The sequence below is a fragment of the Zootoca vivipara genome, chromosome 10, assembly GCF_965207765.1.
Source record: "Zootoca vivipara chromosome 10, rZooViv2.hap1.1, whole genome shotgun sequence".
NCBI lineage: Eukaryota > Metazoa > Chordata > Lepidosauria > Squamata > Lacertidae > Zootoca > Zootoca vivipara.
The window spans coordinates 6,786,849-6,803,540 of NC_142593.1; the positions used below are offsets into that span (position 1 = coordinate 6,786,849).

The 16,692-nt window shown below is 43.5% G+C and overlaps 1 protein-coding gene across 1 annotated transcript in view; it reads left to right on the forward strand.

Moving 5' to 3' along the window:
* The window catches only part of NTRK2 (neurotrophic receptor tyrosine kinase 2), a 186,807-nt gene that overhangs the window by 132,139 nt on the left and 37,976 nt on the right, over positions 1-16,692 (forward strand). The window contains exon 16 of the mRNA XM_088652691.1: positions 13,532-13,662. Within this exon, the coding sequence (XP_088508817.1) occupies positions 13,532-13,662 (131 nt within the window). The remainder of the gene's footprint in view (positions 1-13,531; positions 13,663-16,692) is intronic.

Below are 16,692 nucleotides of genomic sequence, written 5' to 3' on the forward strand. Positions count from 1 at the left end.
CCCACAACCTTCTTCTTCCCTCTTCGTCACCACACGAACTGCCAAAACGGTTATTCCCTCCTTTTTAAACCGGGCACCATCCCGCCTCCTAAAGATGCGCTGTCAGTTAAGCTGGAGGTGGATTAACTCTTTCTAACCCAGGGTGTAATAAATCTTCCATCCTGGGGCTAATCCGTTACACAGCGCACCCCCCGCACCCGCCTTCCTCCTCCAGTGAACCCTACATAAATCCAGAGTGGAGTCCCTAAGATAGTTGAATGGCGCCTTGCACTCCTCCTTTCAGAAACTCCTGCATCCAAGCTTGTATTACTCTGCTTTCCTTTGGATCACATCTGGACCTCCAGACACACTGCCCAGGCTTCCACATTGAAGAGGTCACTTCAGTGCTGCTAATGCAGCAAAAGCAACACAGGAGGCCGCAGTTATAAGTTGGTGGTCTCTGCAGCCACAGCAGGTGCTGTGATTCTCCGGTGGCTTGACTTCACTCTTGGAGGCACACTCCATTGCCTCTCGAGACAGACAGGTGCCAACAACTGCTTACTCCTGTTGGCACATAGGAGTCCCTTTCACCCATTCAGCTGAACATGTGGGTGTTGTTTGTATGCACACAAAGGCATTACCGGCAGGAGCAGCAAGTTCAGTCATATTCCCCTTATGCACTCAGTGACTCTGTGGAGGAATGAGGGAACACGGCTATTATGTTAGCGGCTGGCAACATATAGTTGTCTGGAACCAGGAGCAAGGAACCTTTTTCAGCCAAGGGCCACATTTCCACATTAGAGCATAGCCAATTTAGCATACCATCCAACATTTCTCTAATGAAAATAGGAACATCCCATCCCATAGCAGTCGTACTAGTAGTAATTTTATTTTTTATTGGCCACCCAATAAAAACATAACAAAACATTAAACAATAAAAAAACCTTCCCTACAGAGGGCTATCTTAAGATGTCTTCTAAAAGTTGAATAGTTACTTTTCTCCTTGGCTTTGGGGGTCGCATAACTCCATAGCCTCCCATTCCTCCAATGAAAATAAGGACACCCTAAGGAAATGTGGGTGGCGCTGTGGTCTAAACCACTGAGCCTTGGGCTTGCCAATCAAAAAGTTGGTGGTTCGAATCCCCATGACGGGGTGAGCTCCTGTTGCTCAGTCCCAGCTCCTGCCAACCTAGCAGTTCGAAGTAGATAAATAGATACCGCTCTGGCGGGAAGGTAAACGGCGTTTCCATGTGCTGCTCTGGTTCACCAGAAGCGGCTTAGTCATGCTGGCCACATGACCTGGACAAACATCAGCTCCCTCAGCCAATAAAGCGAGACGAGTGCCGCAACACCAGAGTCGTTTTCGACTGGACTTAACTGTCAGGGGTCCTTTACCTTTATGCAAAAGTGGGACATTCAGGGATCGTCTGAATCTGGGGTGGCTTCTGCAAATTCAGGACCGTCCCTGTGAAATAAGGACTGGAAGATCCAATTTAGCCCTATCTTCATTACATGCTAAGAGAGGTACAGTGGTGCCTCGCTTAACAAACGCCCCGTAAGACAAAATTTTCGCTTAAAGAAAGGATTTTTCTAGCGGAGGTTGCCTCGCTAGAAAAATTCGTTTTACGAAAAATTCGTCTAGCGAATCGCGGTTTCCCATAGGAATGCATTGAAATTCAATTAATGCGTTCCTATGGGCATTTTTTTTAAAAAAAAATCAATGCATTCCTATGGGATTCGCTAGACAAATTTTTCGTTATAAGAATAGACCCGTGGAACGAATTAAATTCGTCTAGTGAGGCACCAGTGTATTAGGAGACTCTTGTTCCTTTCTCAGATGTACTGTTCACGGAGTTGATTGACAATCAGTTCCTCTCTGAAAGGAACTCTGAGAATCATATGTCTCTGGTGGGAATTGGGGTCTCCTAAAAGTTCTCAGCACCTTTAACAAATTGCACTTCCCAAGATTTTTGAGGAGAAGCCATGACTGTTTAAAGCATAGCTGCCAAGTTCTCCCTTTTTTAAAGGGATATTCCCTTATGCTGAATAGGCTTCCTCGCGAGAAAAGGGAAAACTTGGCAGCTATGGTTTAAAGTGGTATGACTCTGCTTTTAATGTATTGGGCAGATGTGAAGATTCCTGTGCCTGATTGCATATTGTGCTTTGGGTCCACACTAACCAGTTTTCTTGTGCAAAAGAGCATCTTTGGAATGCATTCAGTGCAATGCATAAATGTTAAAAGTTAATACAACTTGAGTGCTTCGGCCATTTGTAATTTTATCTGAACAACCAATGTTAGCCCAAAAGATAACAGCAGGCTGTGGTGGGGGAAGGGGGAATCCATTTAATCTTCATCTCTTAATGTATTCATTTGTATAATTTTTAGTTTTGCCTTTCAAATCTCTCATAAATCTTTTGGTAAGAAGACTAGCACATAGTTAGAATTATTCATAAATCAATCAAACCATCATCTTTGCTCCAATTCATTATCAAGTGATCATGTCATTAATCAAGTGTTTTTACTTGCATTACGTTCCTTGCCTCTGGCAAGTTTGGCTTGAGGGAAAAGCAATTGTTGATTCAACGACCTTGTTGCTGACAAGCTGGTGCAGTAAAAATAAGAATGCCATTGCTCCTAATGAATCGTTTCTGGAATGTTAGTCAGATACAGAACAATGCATAGCCTATTAAACTATAATATCCACTTTAGGGCAATATACAATCATAAAATAGTAAGCAAGCTTTTGAGTTCTGAATCTTAACCAGGCAGGATGATAAGCAAGATTGGGTGGGAGGAAGTAGAGGGGAACTGGTGAAGTTCTTTGCTTCCCAAATCTGCAGTTTAGAGCAGTCTTCAGCTGGAATGCACCAATCTATTGGACATAACTGGATTAAGCCTCTCACAGCGCAAAGCCTGATTATAACTTGCATCCAAGTCTATTTTCCTACATTTGAGAATATAAAATCTAGCCATTACTACTTACAGTGGTGCCTCGCTTAACAAACGCCCCGTAAGACAAACTTTTCACTTAAAGAAAGGATTTTTCTAGCGGAGGTTGCCTCGCTAGAAAAATTCGTTTTACGAAAAATTCGTCTAGCGAATCGCGGTTTCCCATAGGAATGCATTGAAATTCAATTAATGCGTTCCTATGGGCAAATTTTTTTTAAAAAAATTCAATGCATTCCTATGGGATTCGCTAGACAAATTTTTCGTTATAAGAATAGACCCGTGGAACGAATTAAATTCGTCTAGTGAGGCACCAGTGTAGTTGTTCTTTCTCAAGCTATAGTTGGAATCTGCTGTTCCCTTGGAAGGCAGAGAACAAAAACGAAGAATGATATGGTGGTAAGTCAGTAGGATATTTTCAGATAGCATTGCCTAGTAGTTGGAGGGCATGAAGCCCTCAGAAGCAAATTTTTCTTTTCACAGGAAGTCACTGGATAGCAGCTCCAAGGGAAATTGCTGCGCCAGTTAATACATTGGAATAATTCACACGCTGAGGTCATATTCATACAAACAGTTTCTTTACCATTTATCTACGGACAACACAGCACAACAGCATGCATTCGCAACACACATTTAGTAGCTAAAAAACCGTTCCATTACATCAGTGAAAATTTCTGCCAGGAAGCTGCAGCTCTGTCCATGAAGAAGAAGAAGAAGAAGAGTTTGGATTTGATATCCCGCTTTATCACTACCCTAAGGAGTCTTAAAGCGGCTAACATTCTCCTTTCCCTTCCTCTCCCACAACAAACACTCTGTGAGGTGGGTGGGGCTGAGAGACTTCAGAGAAGTGTGACTAGCCCAAGGTCACCCAGCAGCTGCATGTGGAGGAGCGGAGACAAGAACCCGGTTCCCCAGATTACGAGTCTACCGCTCTTAACCACTACACCACACTGGCTCTCCAAGGTGACGCTCCAGACATACTTGAGCTCCAAATCTTGGAATGTGTACTCCCACAAGATCTAGAGGGCCACAGGTTCCTCATCCCTGCCTTAGGCACTCCCTTCCGATTCTCCCCAAGGACAGGCATGGCTCATGGCATTAACCCTCACACCATGTCTGAACTAGCTCCAGCCTTGTCAAATGCCAGCATGCTACAAGGTGTGTGTGTGCGTGAATGGCAAGGTGCAGACAGTGTAAAGCAAGGCCTATGCAGGTTTTGATTCTGAACCCTCCACCCCAGTTCTTTGGGCTCCGAGGGCTCTTTAAAGCCACAAGAGTGCCAACATTACTGATATAGAACCTCTCTGATGCCAGTCTATTTGAAGAATAGGTGTCAGAGGGTTGTCGTGGATATCTCTAGAGTAACTTACTCCGCCTGAGTCCAGTTTGTCTTCAAATAAGTTTATTGTGCTATCTATTTACAGTGTAGAGCAGGCACCCCCCAAACTGCGGCCCTCCAGATGTTTTGGCCTACAACTCCCATGATCCCTATCTAAGAGGACCAGTGGTCAGGGATGATGGGAATTGTAGTCCAAAACATCTGGAGGGCCGAAGTTTGGGGATGCCTGGTGTAGAGACAGCTTAAAACATGACCTCCCATCCCGAATCAGAATCCGGCAATGGCGTACGTCTGTTTCCACTCCAGCAATGTAGTCTGGGCACCCCAAAACGTCGCCCCCTTGACCTGCGTTGTGTTGCTCTCCTCATTTCTGGCACCAGAAGGAGCGATGCCCTTTCAATTTCCTCCCTCGGCAGTCGGTTCCCTGGCTCTGCAGTATCCCCAAGCGTCTGCCTGTATCCCTCCGCCTCCGAGCTTTCCCATTGTTCCTCACTCTGATTTCTTTCCCCCTCCAAGTCTCTTCCCTCCGCCTCTGGCTGCTTCAGAACCACTGGTGCTCTCTGTACTTGATGAGGTGGATGTTAGGATGATGGGGGCTGGCTCCCTGTAGGGAGCCCCCCTTACATCCGGGAAACAGGATTTTTGGAGTGTTTTCTTAGACAGATGAAGTATTATGATTAAAATGTCACTTGTTTCTAATTTGCTTAGGTGCTGACCAAGAAAACCCAGATATGCCACATTCTCCTTCTGGATACAAAACAGGGAAGGGAACCTAGAAAAGAGTGGCGAGAAAGATGGGAGAGGCAGCCCCGTGCCTGCCTGTCTTTGGCTGCTTAATATGCTGATGTCATAAATTAAAACAATATTTTGCAGCTGTGCCATGCCACATCTTAGGCAATTAAAGCTATTAAACAGATTCCATCCTTACACTCTTTGACAGAATATCTGCAGAATTTGGGTTAAAGCACCGAAGGCATTTGGGAGTGTTACCATCTCTGTTGATATGTTTCCTGGCTGGTGTTAACAACATCCATGCTTAATGATGACAGATCTTTTTAGCTGGCTTTCAACAGGAGGTAATGTACTCACATTATAAGTTTTCTTCTTCCTGGCACTTTTCTCGGAGATTCCCAGGCATTTAAATCTGTGCTGGGCAGGTTAGGAAGTGAATCTGCCTCCAATTTTGCAACAACAACAAAAAGCCATGGAAGATGGATGAATGATGATAAGAGTTGAACTGGGGGAAAGGTTTGGGTGAAATTTGAATAATAATGTTTTTAACATGTCTAGCTTTGCCATTCAGAGCTTTCAGAGAGACGGCGCCCTTTAGAGACATGCTTTCAGTACCAGCTAGGCAAGGGGGAGATTTGAGTCAGTTTGCATTTAAAGGCGAATGTACCGAATTCACACTCACTGAAATAATCTATGACCTGAAATTCAGCCATCTTTCAAAATTTACACTTTAATTTTGCAGTGCAGTTCTTCAGCTACATAACATGTGCAAAAGTGCATATACTAAAGGATACATATACATTAGTTAGAATAACATACAAAAATGCATTACGTTAGGTGAAATTGCTTTGCAAGACTGTATATTGGGGAACATTTCATATAAAAATGTCTATAGTAGGAGAAATTTGCACAAGAACACTAATGAATTTTCATGATAATTTTAAAAAATAATCAAAAGTTATGCAGAAATATTGAAAACTGAACTTGACTGGAAAAAGGAGAAAATGAAATAAACCAAAACTGATATATTCACCTATTTCTAGTATCAGCCCCTGAGAAAATGGCTGAAATCAATATTCCAGAATGCACATATCTCTCTCTCTCTCTCTCTCTCTCTCTCTCTCTCTCTCTCTCTCTCTCTCTCTCTCTCTCACACACACACACACACACACACACACACACACACACACAACCCTAAGGCTGGAATCCTGTGCACTTATTTGGGTGTAAATCCCATTAAAATAAGAAAGGCTTAGTTCTAAGTAATGCTTAACAGGCTCAGTAAACATGGACAGGGTAGAACTTAATGACAACCCAGAGAAAGTGAACAAACGGGGGTTGCATTTTCCAGGTCTATAAGGCAAATGCAAAGCCTACCATGCTTAGAATGCCACATTCCAGTCTCCATACATGTGCACAAGACATTTGAAGGAAATTTTGTGCCCTGTATGGTTTTCATTCTGAAGGTAATAGTGATGGTGACTTTCAAACAGGGCCACAGCTCAACAAGAGGTGTTTCTTAAAGCCACCCCGTGTCATGGCCCAATTCAAATTGCCCCGTCCCCTGGTAGCTGATTTTGGAGGCGTCTCAAACATCACTTTGAGTCGGGCCCTAAATAAACAAACACAAAGCACACAGGGGTTTATGGTGCCCAATTACATAGGGTCAAGGCTATATTAACATTCATTCCGCAGATGCAGAGTACTGGACAGTCCCTTGCTGAATTTGAGGTGGCCACTAAGCAACTCTTTTTCGAAGCAGATGTGTGGTTTCTTGGTGAGCAACTCCCCTAGGCTACTCAAGACGAATGAATATGAATTAATTTAACAGTACCTAAAATGCTTAAGTGGGAAAATGGGAAGAAATCTGATTAATATTACAAATTAACTGTGATCTGGAGACTTTCTTTTCTTAGGAACTGGAGCAGCTAAGTCATACTGTTGCCTTTTTTACCTAGAGGAGAGTGTACAATACTTTCCATGTTCTTCATTTAACTGTTTCAACACCTGCCAGCCTCAAAACTTGCCTTACGTTTTTAGCACATTCCACAAAAACTAAATTCTGCTGTATGCTAGGTGCCAGGTATGGTTTCTTCATGACAACTATCAACTCTTCAAATATCAAATATTAAAATCAAATAGAAAATATTGCCATATTTCAAATACTGATATCCATCTCAAATTAATTGTCAACATTTCATACCATTTAACACATTTGTATACACGGTGACTACATTTTTATTATTTGTTACATTAATAATATATTCCATCTGCTGCTCAAAGCTGTGTGTACAGAAGCTATCCCCAGATATCCTAGCCAGACTCAGACCTGATTAGCAAATTTGGGGCTTCATGTGCCTTTAGATCAGGGTTGGGTAACCTGTGTCCCGCTAGGTGTTGTTAAACTACAACTCCCATCTTCCATGACTATTGGTCATTCTTGCTGGAGCTGATGGGAGTCATAGTTAAACAATATTGGGGGGGGGAATAGGTCCCTCATCACTTTGTAGAAAGCAAAGCGATGATCTGCTGTGTCAACAAGTCAATCCATGTAAAACTTTCATATCACCCAACATTGTGATAAGCCTAATGCTTTTCAGTGTTGTCAGTTCATCCATTCGGATACTGGCTGTTTAAATCTTGAAAAGTTCCAAGAATTGAGCTTTACCGTATTTTTCCATGTATAAGACTTGGTTGTTTTTTTTAATAAAACAATGTCAAAAATCAGTGGGTGTCTTATACACGGATAGTGCCAAGGGTGGGCTGGGGATTGGTTGTCGCCCCCAAAATAGTCTTATACATGGGGCATCTTATAGAAAAAAAATGCGCACCCCAAAAAGTCCGCAACTAGAGCGCCTCTTCCACGCATGTGTGTGCCATGATTGAGAGCTTCTGCGCATGTGTGAAGTGCACAGATCCCTTCTGCGCATGTGGCGTTCGCCGGGTTTGTAAGCTGAAAGTCTGTAACAAGAGCGGAATGCAACTAGGGGTACTACTGTATAGGAAAACAGTAAATTTAAATTACATAATCAGTGAATAGGAAATCAATAAGGCAATGCATGTGGTGAACCTACCCTTAAATAGGTTGTAATTAACAACAATTGTTTTTAGCAGAAGGGACATGTTTTATAAAGACAGCAGGGCTATTGAAAGTAAACAAGGATATAGATCAGCAATATGTTGATGACCAGTGGAGGAAATCTTACTTATTGCTTACCTAAGAGGCCCAGGATACATGCAGGGCATTCCAACATGACTGTTAATGGAAGATGAAATGTAGGAGCTACCTGAAAAGTCTTATTTGTGGTGCCATCTAATGCTCTATGACAGGCATATCCAACTCCCAAGAGACTGTGATCTACTCCCACTATAAAAAAAACTGGCAGTGATCTACCCATTGGATTGACCAAAGTTGTTGAGCTTTTTTTTAGGGAGCCAGAGTTGCTGAGCCTTTATTGGGGGGGGGGGGTTATATAGCTGAGAGTACAAAGATTGACCAGGATCAACCACGGATGCCCCACAATCAACCAGTAGGCCTGCTCTATGAGAACACTGCAAAGTTAAGGGTTCTTGATTAATCAGAGATGCCGGCTCAGTTTTCTTCTAAGCACAGGTTAGTCTTAAGGTCTAGCTTCGTCTGTGGGACACCTAGAGGGGCGCACAGTGTTTTAGAAAGGGATAGGATTATAAACCACATGGGACTTCCTCCCCACCATTTGCCAAAACCTGTGTGAGGCACATGTACGAAGGTTTCCTGTTTACCCACATTAGATTGGTATGCACGGTGCCTTTCCAGCTGACCACTATGGGTGGTTTAAGAAGGGCCTGAAGATGTCCAGTTCCAAAAAAGGTACTTTTGATATCGTGTTGTAATTTATCAGTTCCTGATTGTGCCATTCACAGCATGGGACCAGTGACTAGCATGTTAGACATAGACTAAGGTGGAGCTATGGTTTCCCCAGTAGTGATGTATGGAAGTGAGAGCTGGACCATAAACCACAGAATTGATGCTTTTGAATTATGGTGCTGGAGGAGACTCTTGAGAGTCCCATGGACTGCAAGAAGATCAAACCTATCCATTCTGAAGGAAATCAGCCCTGAGTGCTCACTGGAAGGACAGATCGTGAAGCTGAGGCTCCAATACTTTGGCCACCTCATGAGAAGAGAAGAATCCTTGGAAAAGACCCTGATGTTGGGAAAGATTGAGGGCACTAGGAGAAGGGGACGACAGAGGACGAGATGGTTGGACAGTGTTCTCGAAGCTACGAACATGAGTTTGACCAAACTGCGGGAGGCAGTGCAAGACAGAAGTGTCTGGCGTGCTAAGGTCCATGGGATCACGAAGAGTCGGACACAACTAAATGACTAAACAACAACAACAAGGTGGAGCAGGTTCAAATCCTCGCATGCCCACAAAGCTTACTGAGTGACCTTGCAATAATCACTATCTTAGCATCATGAAGATTAAAGATGGCAGGGGAGGGATGGGATTCTGTCCTGAACCCCTCGTAGGAAGAGCAAAATAAAAATACGTCATGAAATAAACAACTGCATGCTCAAATATTTGCATACTAACCTACAGAACTGAAGGCAAGAGGCAGGTTGAGGAGCAAGAGAAGGCAGAGTAGATTTAGAACAGTTGTAGAAGGCTTCAAAATGTTGGAGAATATTATCTGATGGTCAAGCTCATTAGGGTAGCTGAATAAATCAAAGCTGAATAAAAGTGATTGTCCTTTATCTGCGCATGCCCTTATTCAGCAAAGTCTTGCATCTGCCGGAAGATTGGACTCATGCCCTTCTATGAATACCAAACAGCCTTGGATGCTTGCCTTGTGCCCACTTTTTCAGGAACAGTGGGCTGTGAGGAGGGGGCAACTGTGGTTACAAATAGTTGTGATTGTTTCCCCTCCTTTCAGATGTATTGGAACAAAATGTTCAGGCCATGGCCCATCTCTCTCTCTCTCTGCTTCTCAGGCTACCCATGGAAAGTTGTGAGCAAGTTCATTATGGTGCGATAAATCAGCCAATAAACTTGCATGCATTGTCACTGCGGAAGTATCGGGTCAGCTCCTGTTCCTTAGTGACAGCTGCTTGGCACAGGATGAAATCATTATCAACAGAGAGGGAGATTTTGAGAGAGAAGAGGAAGAAGAGGAAGATAGATGGATATATTTTGAGAGAGGGAGGCTGGGAGAGAGAGGCGATTTGGAGGGAAAGGGCATGCCTAGGTGTAGACAGCACAGAAGCATTGTAGCAAGTGTGTTGTTTTGCTGTGGGGCAAATAATAGCATGTAAATTATTATCAATCCTACCAGAAACTCAGTGTGTGTGTGGGGGGGGGGAATCTGTGGGTGCAACTTCTGTTCCATTCATTTTGTTTAGTTGTTTATATGTGGGAGGTTTTTTTACTGCATTTGGGTATTTGCTTTTTATTTGTAATGTTTTCCTTTTAATTAAGATAGTAGTTTGTTTTATTGTTAACAGCATTGCTTTAAATGTGAATTATTAATATATTTGGATCTGATTCTCATTTATAATGTGTTATTTTTTTTAATTTTTCACAGTGTTCTATTTGATCATTTAAGGCAGCCTGAATCCTACTTTGAAATTCCTTTGGAAATGTGAAGTGGTGAGAAATGATAGGCTGTGATACTGGTGCTGGCTGAATTGTTGTACATTGAGATTTAGGTACCGGTAGCTCCTGAAAACCAAGTCTTGTGAGGAATAGTTGAGGGAGTTGGGTGTTTAGCCTGGAAACGAGGTGATATGGTAGTCATCTTCAAATATCTGAAGGGCTATCACATGGAAGATGGAGCAAGCTTGTTTTCTGCTGTTCTAGAGCAGGCATCCCCAAACTTCGGCCCTCCAGATGTTTGGACTACAATTCCCATCTTCAATGACCACTGGTCCTGTTAGCTAGGAATCATGGGAGTTGTAGGCCAAAACATCTGGAGGGCCGCAGTTTGGGGATGCCTGTTCTAGAGTGTAGGGCCTGAACCAATAGATTCAAATAACAGGAAAGGGGATTCCAACTAAACATTTGGAAGAACTTTCTGATGGCAAGAGCTTCTCAACAGTGGAACATACTTCTGAAAGTTGTGGATTCTTCTTCACTGGAAGTTTTTAAACAGAGTTTGGATGGCCATCTGTCAGTGATTTAGCTGTGATTCCTGCATTGCAGGGGGTTAGACTAAATGACACTTAGGATGCCTTCCTTCACTACAGTTCTATAATTCTGTGTACGTAGAGGCAGGTTCTGAGTTCAGCAAGTCTGCAAGCCTACGGTAGTTTTACATTTTCAGGGCCCTCTTATTATGAGTCATATCTATTGGCATTTTGGAGCCATCAGTTCAACGTGAAAAGCAACAGTAGGGAAACTTATGCAGTTGACTGGCTGCATCCTCCACTGGCCATTTGGATAGGAGGATGGGGTTGATCAGTGGTGCCTGAAACCCCTGCTTATTTTGTCTGGGCAGTTTGATTTACACTATAAAGCAGGGGTAAAGGTAAAGGTAAAGGGACCCCTGACCATTAGGTCCAGTCGTGACCGACTCTGGGGTTGCGCGCTCATCTCACATTATTGGCCGAGGGAGCCGGTGTCTAGCTTCCAGGTCATGTGGCCAGCATGACAAAGCCGCTTCTGGCAAACCAGAGCAGCACATGGAAACGCCGTTGACTTTCCCGCTGTAGTGGTTCCTATTTATCTACTTGCATTTTGACGTGCTTTCGAACTGCTAGGTTGGCAGGAGCTGGGACTGAGCAACGGGAGCTCACCCCGTCACAGGGATTCAAACCGCCGACCTTCTGATCAGCAAGCCCTAGGATCAGTGGTTTAACCACAGCGCCACCTGGGTCCCATATAAAGCAGGGGTAGAGAACCTTTATTCCCCACTGTACTGGTCCTACAACTCATGGATCAAATGTGACAGGTGGGCGGGACCTTTCAAAGAGGCTTGCTCCAGGAGTGGTCTGCAGTGAAACTCCTGCTAAAGCAGAAGCTTTTCACTCTTGCTTTATGGGAGCATCTGATATAAAGGGAAGCAGACAAAAAATAAAGCAGCAGCAGGATTGTCATAACTTTATCCTTTTCGTATCATCTTAAGTAACTGTAAAACAGGAATATTTGGTTAGTTAGTGGCATTCATATAAGCCAAACGTGTGTATGGTCTGGTATTTTAAGTACTAAGGGTGCAATCCTGTACATACTTACATGGCAGTAAGTCCCATAGAATTCAATGAGGCTTACCTTTGAGTAGACATGCCCTGTAAATATTTTTGTAAGCAGGGAAAGAAAGAATGAACAGGCATCAAAGAAAATGGTGAAGGGTCCAAATTTTAATACAGCAAGACCGTTTTATCCTGTAGCAGACAGTTGCCCAAGCTCTGATTGCCATATTGCTGCTGGTTGTCTTATTTCTCTGTTTAACCTCAGAGCAAGAGTGTAAATCATATTTGCTAGAATGAAACATCTTATTTATCCTAGTTGTTGAATGAAACAGACAGAGTAAGTGGCAGCTTAATTTAAGAGGAGCAAGTGAGGAGAGCCACAGAGTAGGCTGGATTTAATTAAAGGAAGACCTACTTTATCTTCCTAGGTTATATGAATTTCCCCCCCTCCCACCCTCTCAGAAATTTTCTTTGCTGTGCAATAAAGGGGAGCAGCTGTTAAAGAAATTTTAAAAAATGGAAGTGACAGGAAATAAACATAGCCTGTCTTTCAGTGTTTTCCTCCTCTTAATTTATTTCTTGAAGCAGCAGCATTCAGAATTGTTTTCTTCAGAGCTCACTCTGCTGTGGTGATCAAAGACATCCCAGGATGACTGACGACCTTGATCTTGTCAAAAAGGAGCACACTTTCCCCCTCTCTAAGCCTTTTCAACCTAACCCGTACACCATTTTAACAGCAATATCAAAGTATTTCATTCTTGTGCCCCACCCTCATTTGGCTTTGCCTCCCCACATCAGAATGTGGCCCCTGGAAGGCTGGCCAGCTTTGATATACAGGGCCGGCTCTAGTTATAGTCCCGGTGGCACGAGGCACCAGGCTGGCAGGTGGGGTGCTGTGCGGCGGTGCCGGAGCGATCTCCGCGCCAGGGCGCTGACCTGCTCGAGACTGCCCTGCTGATACATTTCAGTTCCATTTTATGTATTTTATGTTCAATTCCCCTTTTGTTTGGGGGTAGGGGAAATGTATACCTCATACATAATATAAGTAAATGGTTACGTCTAACCAGAAGAAAGCTGAGGAAGGTGTTGGGGCAGATTGTCAGGTCACATGATTGGTGGGTGGGTGGAGTTTGCTAGAAATAGCCATGTGAGCCTGAATGGTCCTGACTTCTGCATTAGCTGCTTGACTTAACATGGCCAGGTAAAAAGAGAGGAGTCCTGCTTTGGGGCAGGACTTGCCAAGTCAACAGAGCAAGCAAGCCCTGTTGCTCTACATGCTGGGATTTTACCTGGGCCCACTTTCTATACCGCCTCTCTCCTTGGCCAGGAAATTCATTTCTAATCCTTGCTTTACCTTCACTTTGCAGTTGTCCAGCACATCAAGCGACACAATATTGTTCTCAAAAGGGAACTGGGAGAAGGAGCCTTTGGGAAAGTTTTCTTGGCCGAATGTTATAATCTGTGTCATGAGCAGGAAAAGATCTTGGTTGCAGTGAAGGTAAAATGGACCATCTTTGTTGTGGATGTAATGGTTGATGTTTGTTGCCATTGAATTGCCTCCAGCTAATAAATAGCTCCTGTAAAACATGGGTGGGGGACCTGTGCCCCTGCAGATGTTATTGGACTCCAGCTCTCATTGGCCCAAGCCAGCATGGCCAACGGTCAAGGATGATGGGAGTTGTAGTTTAGCAACATCCATAGAGTCACAGGGTTTTACCTGCCCTGCATTGTTCAAAGGAGGCTGCTATTAACGTCTTGCAAATGTTAATAGGAAGTCAAGAGATTCCTGTGAAAATGCCTAGAAGTAGGCTGCGGCCTACTTGAAAACATACCCTTTTGAAGGAGAACCTTGTCATAATCTCAATCTCACATTCCAGTTGCATATATTCAGCAGGGAAGAAAAAGCACTCTGCAGATGTTTGAAGATGCACTCGCTCTTGCTTCATGTGCTCTATGGCTGAACATTAGTGATAAAGTGCTCCTTGCTGTGGCTCTCATCCCTAAATGGATTCTTGCAGCATGGGGGGTAATTTAATTAGATCTACATTTTTAAGCAAACTTGTGCATGTAAGGCCGTCTATGCACTTAGTTTGTGTGTCAACCAGTACTACCTATGTGTCTGGAGAAAAGTGCTATCTTTCCAAGAATTCTGGATTTTCTTCAAGTCTTCATTATGTGTTTTTTTAAATATAGGAATTTGTCAGCCAAGGGGGACACGCAATTGTTTTTTTAAGAATGCTTATTATTCCTTCCTTTCTGAATTGTAAACAATGTGATGTCATTTCCTGACTCTTTAAGACAATAGAATCTTGATAAACTATGTGATAAGCCTGTTTACCTTTAAGGAGTGGTAGAGGATTACATCTGTTGGCCTCCCCCTCCCTTCTGTGTGTTCAGATGCAGAAGGTGTGCCCATTGTGGTTACAAATCAATGCAGGAAGGCTCTGCAAGATCATTGGCCCAGCATTTGTGCAGAGTTCTCAATTGCATGGAAGCACCTACTTCGCTTCCAGTTGTACACATGGCACATAGGACTTTGGCCATGCACTGATGAACTCACAGAAGATATGGGCACGACAGGAGGATGCAGACTTACTCTCCACCATCACTATTGAGTGAATGTAATTTGCAAGTGTGAGCAAGACTACAGATGCATGTTGACAGATCTGGAACTCTGACTTCGTAGTTTATGCTTAGCTCTTACTCAAAGTAGCTTTGTAGTTGACAATATTGTTGTCGCCTTGATGCAGAGATAAAACGTAAGAGCACAAATAATGTAAAAAGATTTTTTTTCTCTCTCTCTCTTACACACCTACACCATACCTGCCAAGTTGCTGTCTGAGAAATAAGGGACGTGACCGGAAGTAGCAGACCGGAAGTCGCACTGCAGCCATTTTGGAACTGGGCAGAGCTGCATCAAAAGTCACTTCTGAGCATGCTCCGCCCAGTTCCAAAATGGCCGCTGCACCAGAATAAACCGGGGGGAAACAAAAAAATCCGTTTTTTCAGCTGGGAACAGCTGGAAAAACGGGGATTTCCCGGGGAATACGGGAGACTTGGCAGCTATGACCTACACCCCAATATGTATATTCACCTAGGAGTGAGCCCCACTGAAAACAGTGGAACTTATTTCTGTATAGATACATACATAATAGGATTGTGCCGGAATTTTAGGGGATGTAAAATACACACATCCTTCACTTCTCCTTGTGGAATATACACTTTGTGACTAATAAGTCCATTTCAGAAAGATTTTAGACAGAGGAGAATCTGAGCATGTTGCCCCAGAAGGCCAAATCATCTCACCATTTAATGTTCAAGTATTGCCACATTTTCTGTTTCTTCATTGGATCTTTGACATCCCTCCTTGCTGGTTGCTGGGCAACCCAGAACAGCATTGTGTATACATGTTAGGGAATGGCAGCCTCTGTTTCCTGTGAGAAGATAAAGTCTCAAAAGGTAGCATTTTCAGGGTGTGTGGAAGAGATGATGGCAAATATTCTCATCTTGTATGAATTAATAGCTTTAGAAGAAAGGGTATTCATAAAAATTGCCTTTATATAAAAAGAGGAAAACATATAGATGGAAGCTCTGCTGTGCCCTTAAAAAAACACACTTGACTCAGGTTTATTTTTACTTTCAGTTTGTTTGGACAGAGTTTGATTTGTGTGTGGCCATTCTGGAGCCAGCTTCTGTGCAGAAAGATTTAACTGAGATTTGAGTAATACACAGTCCTGCTATAAGCCCTCTAAAAGCAAGCAGATGGAGAATTTGTTGTTATCCGCAGAATAGAATTCTGATTGCAAAAGTGTGTCTTTAGTCTTTGCTGCAGGATATTCCTGTTACACTTTTTTTGGGGGGGGGGGGTTGTTCCATTAGGGTGGTGTAGAAAAGACTTCAGGAAAAGAAAAGAAAAAGGCGCTCGAGGAGGAATTAAAACAGACATCCCCAAACTTCAGCCCTCCAGATGTTTTGGACTACAATTCCCATATTTCCCTACCACTGGTCCTGTTAGCTAGGGGTCATGGGAGTTGTAGGCCAAAACATCTGGAAGGCCGCAGTTTGGGGATGCCTGAATTAAAAGAAAGTAGCTTAATGGACAAGCGAAGCCACAGAGAACAATATGGTAGAAGGCTTAGGGCCTTCTCGATAGTTCAGTACACAGATAAAGAACATGCATGCTTTTTTGATAGTTCTACCCCTAACCTTCATGAGAACATCGGAAGAGATCATGCCACGTGCATGTATGGAAATAAGAACACAGGAAGAGCCTGCTGGACCATGTCAGTGGCCCATCTAGTCTAGCATCCTGTTCTCACAGTGGCCAACCAGAGACTTGTGGGTAATCTGCAAGCAGGACCTGAGCCCAAGCACCGTCTCCCCTCCTGTGGTTTCCAGCAATAGGTATTCAGAAGTATTAGTGCCTCAGACCATGGAGGCAGGCCAGAGCCATCATGAATAGTGATGCCCTCTTTGGGTTTTCTAATGAGCACATATACATAGATGAGAGGCAGGCCCTGCCGCTGAG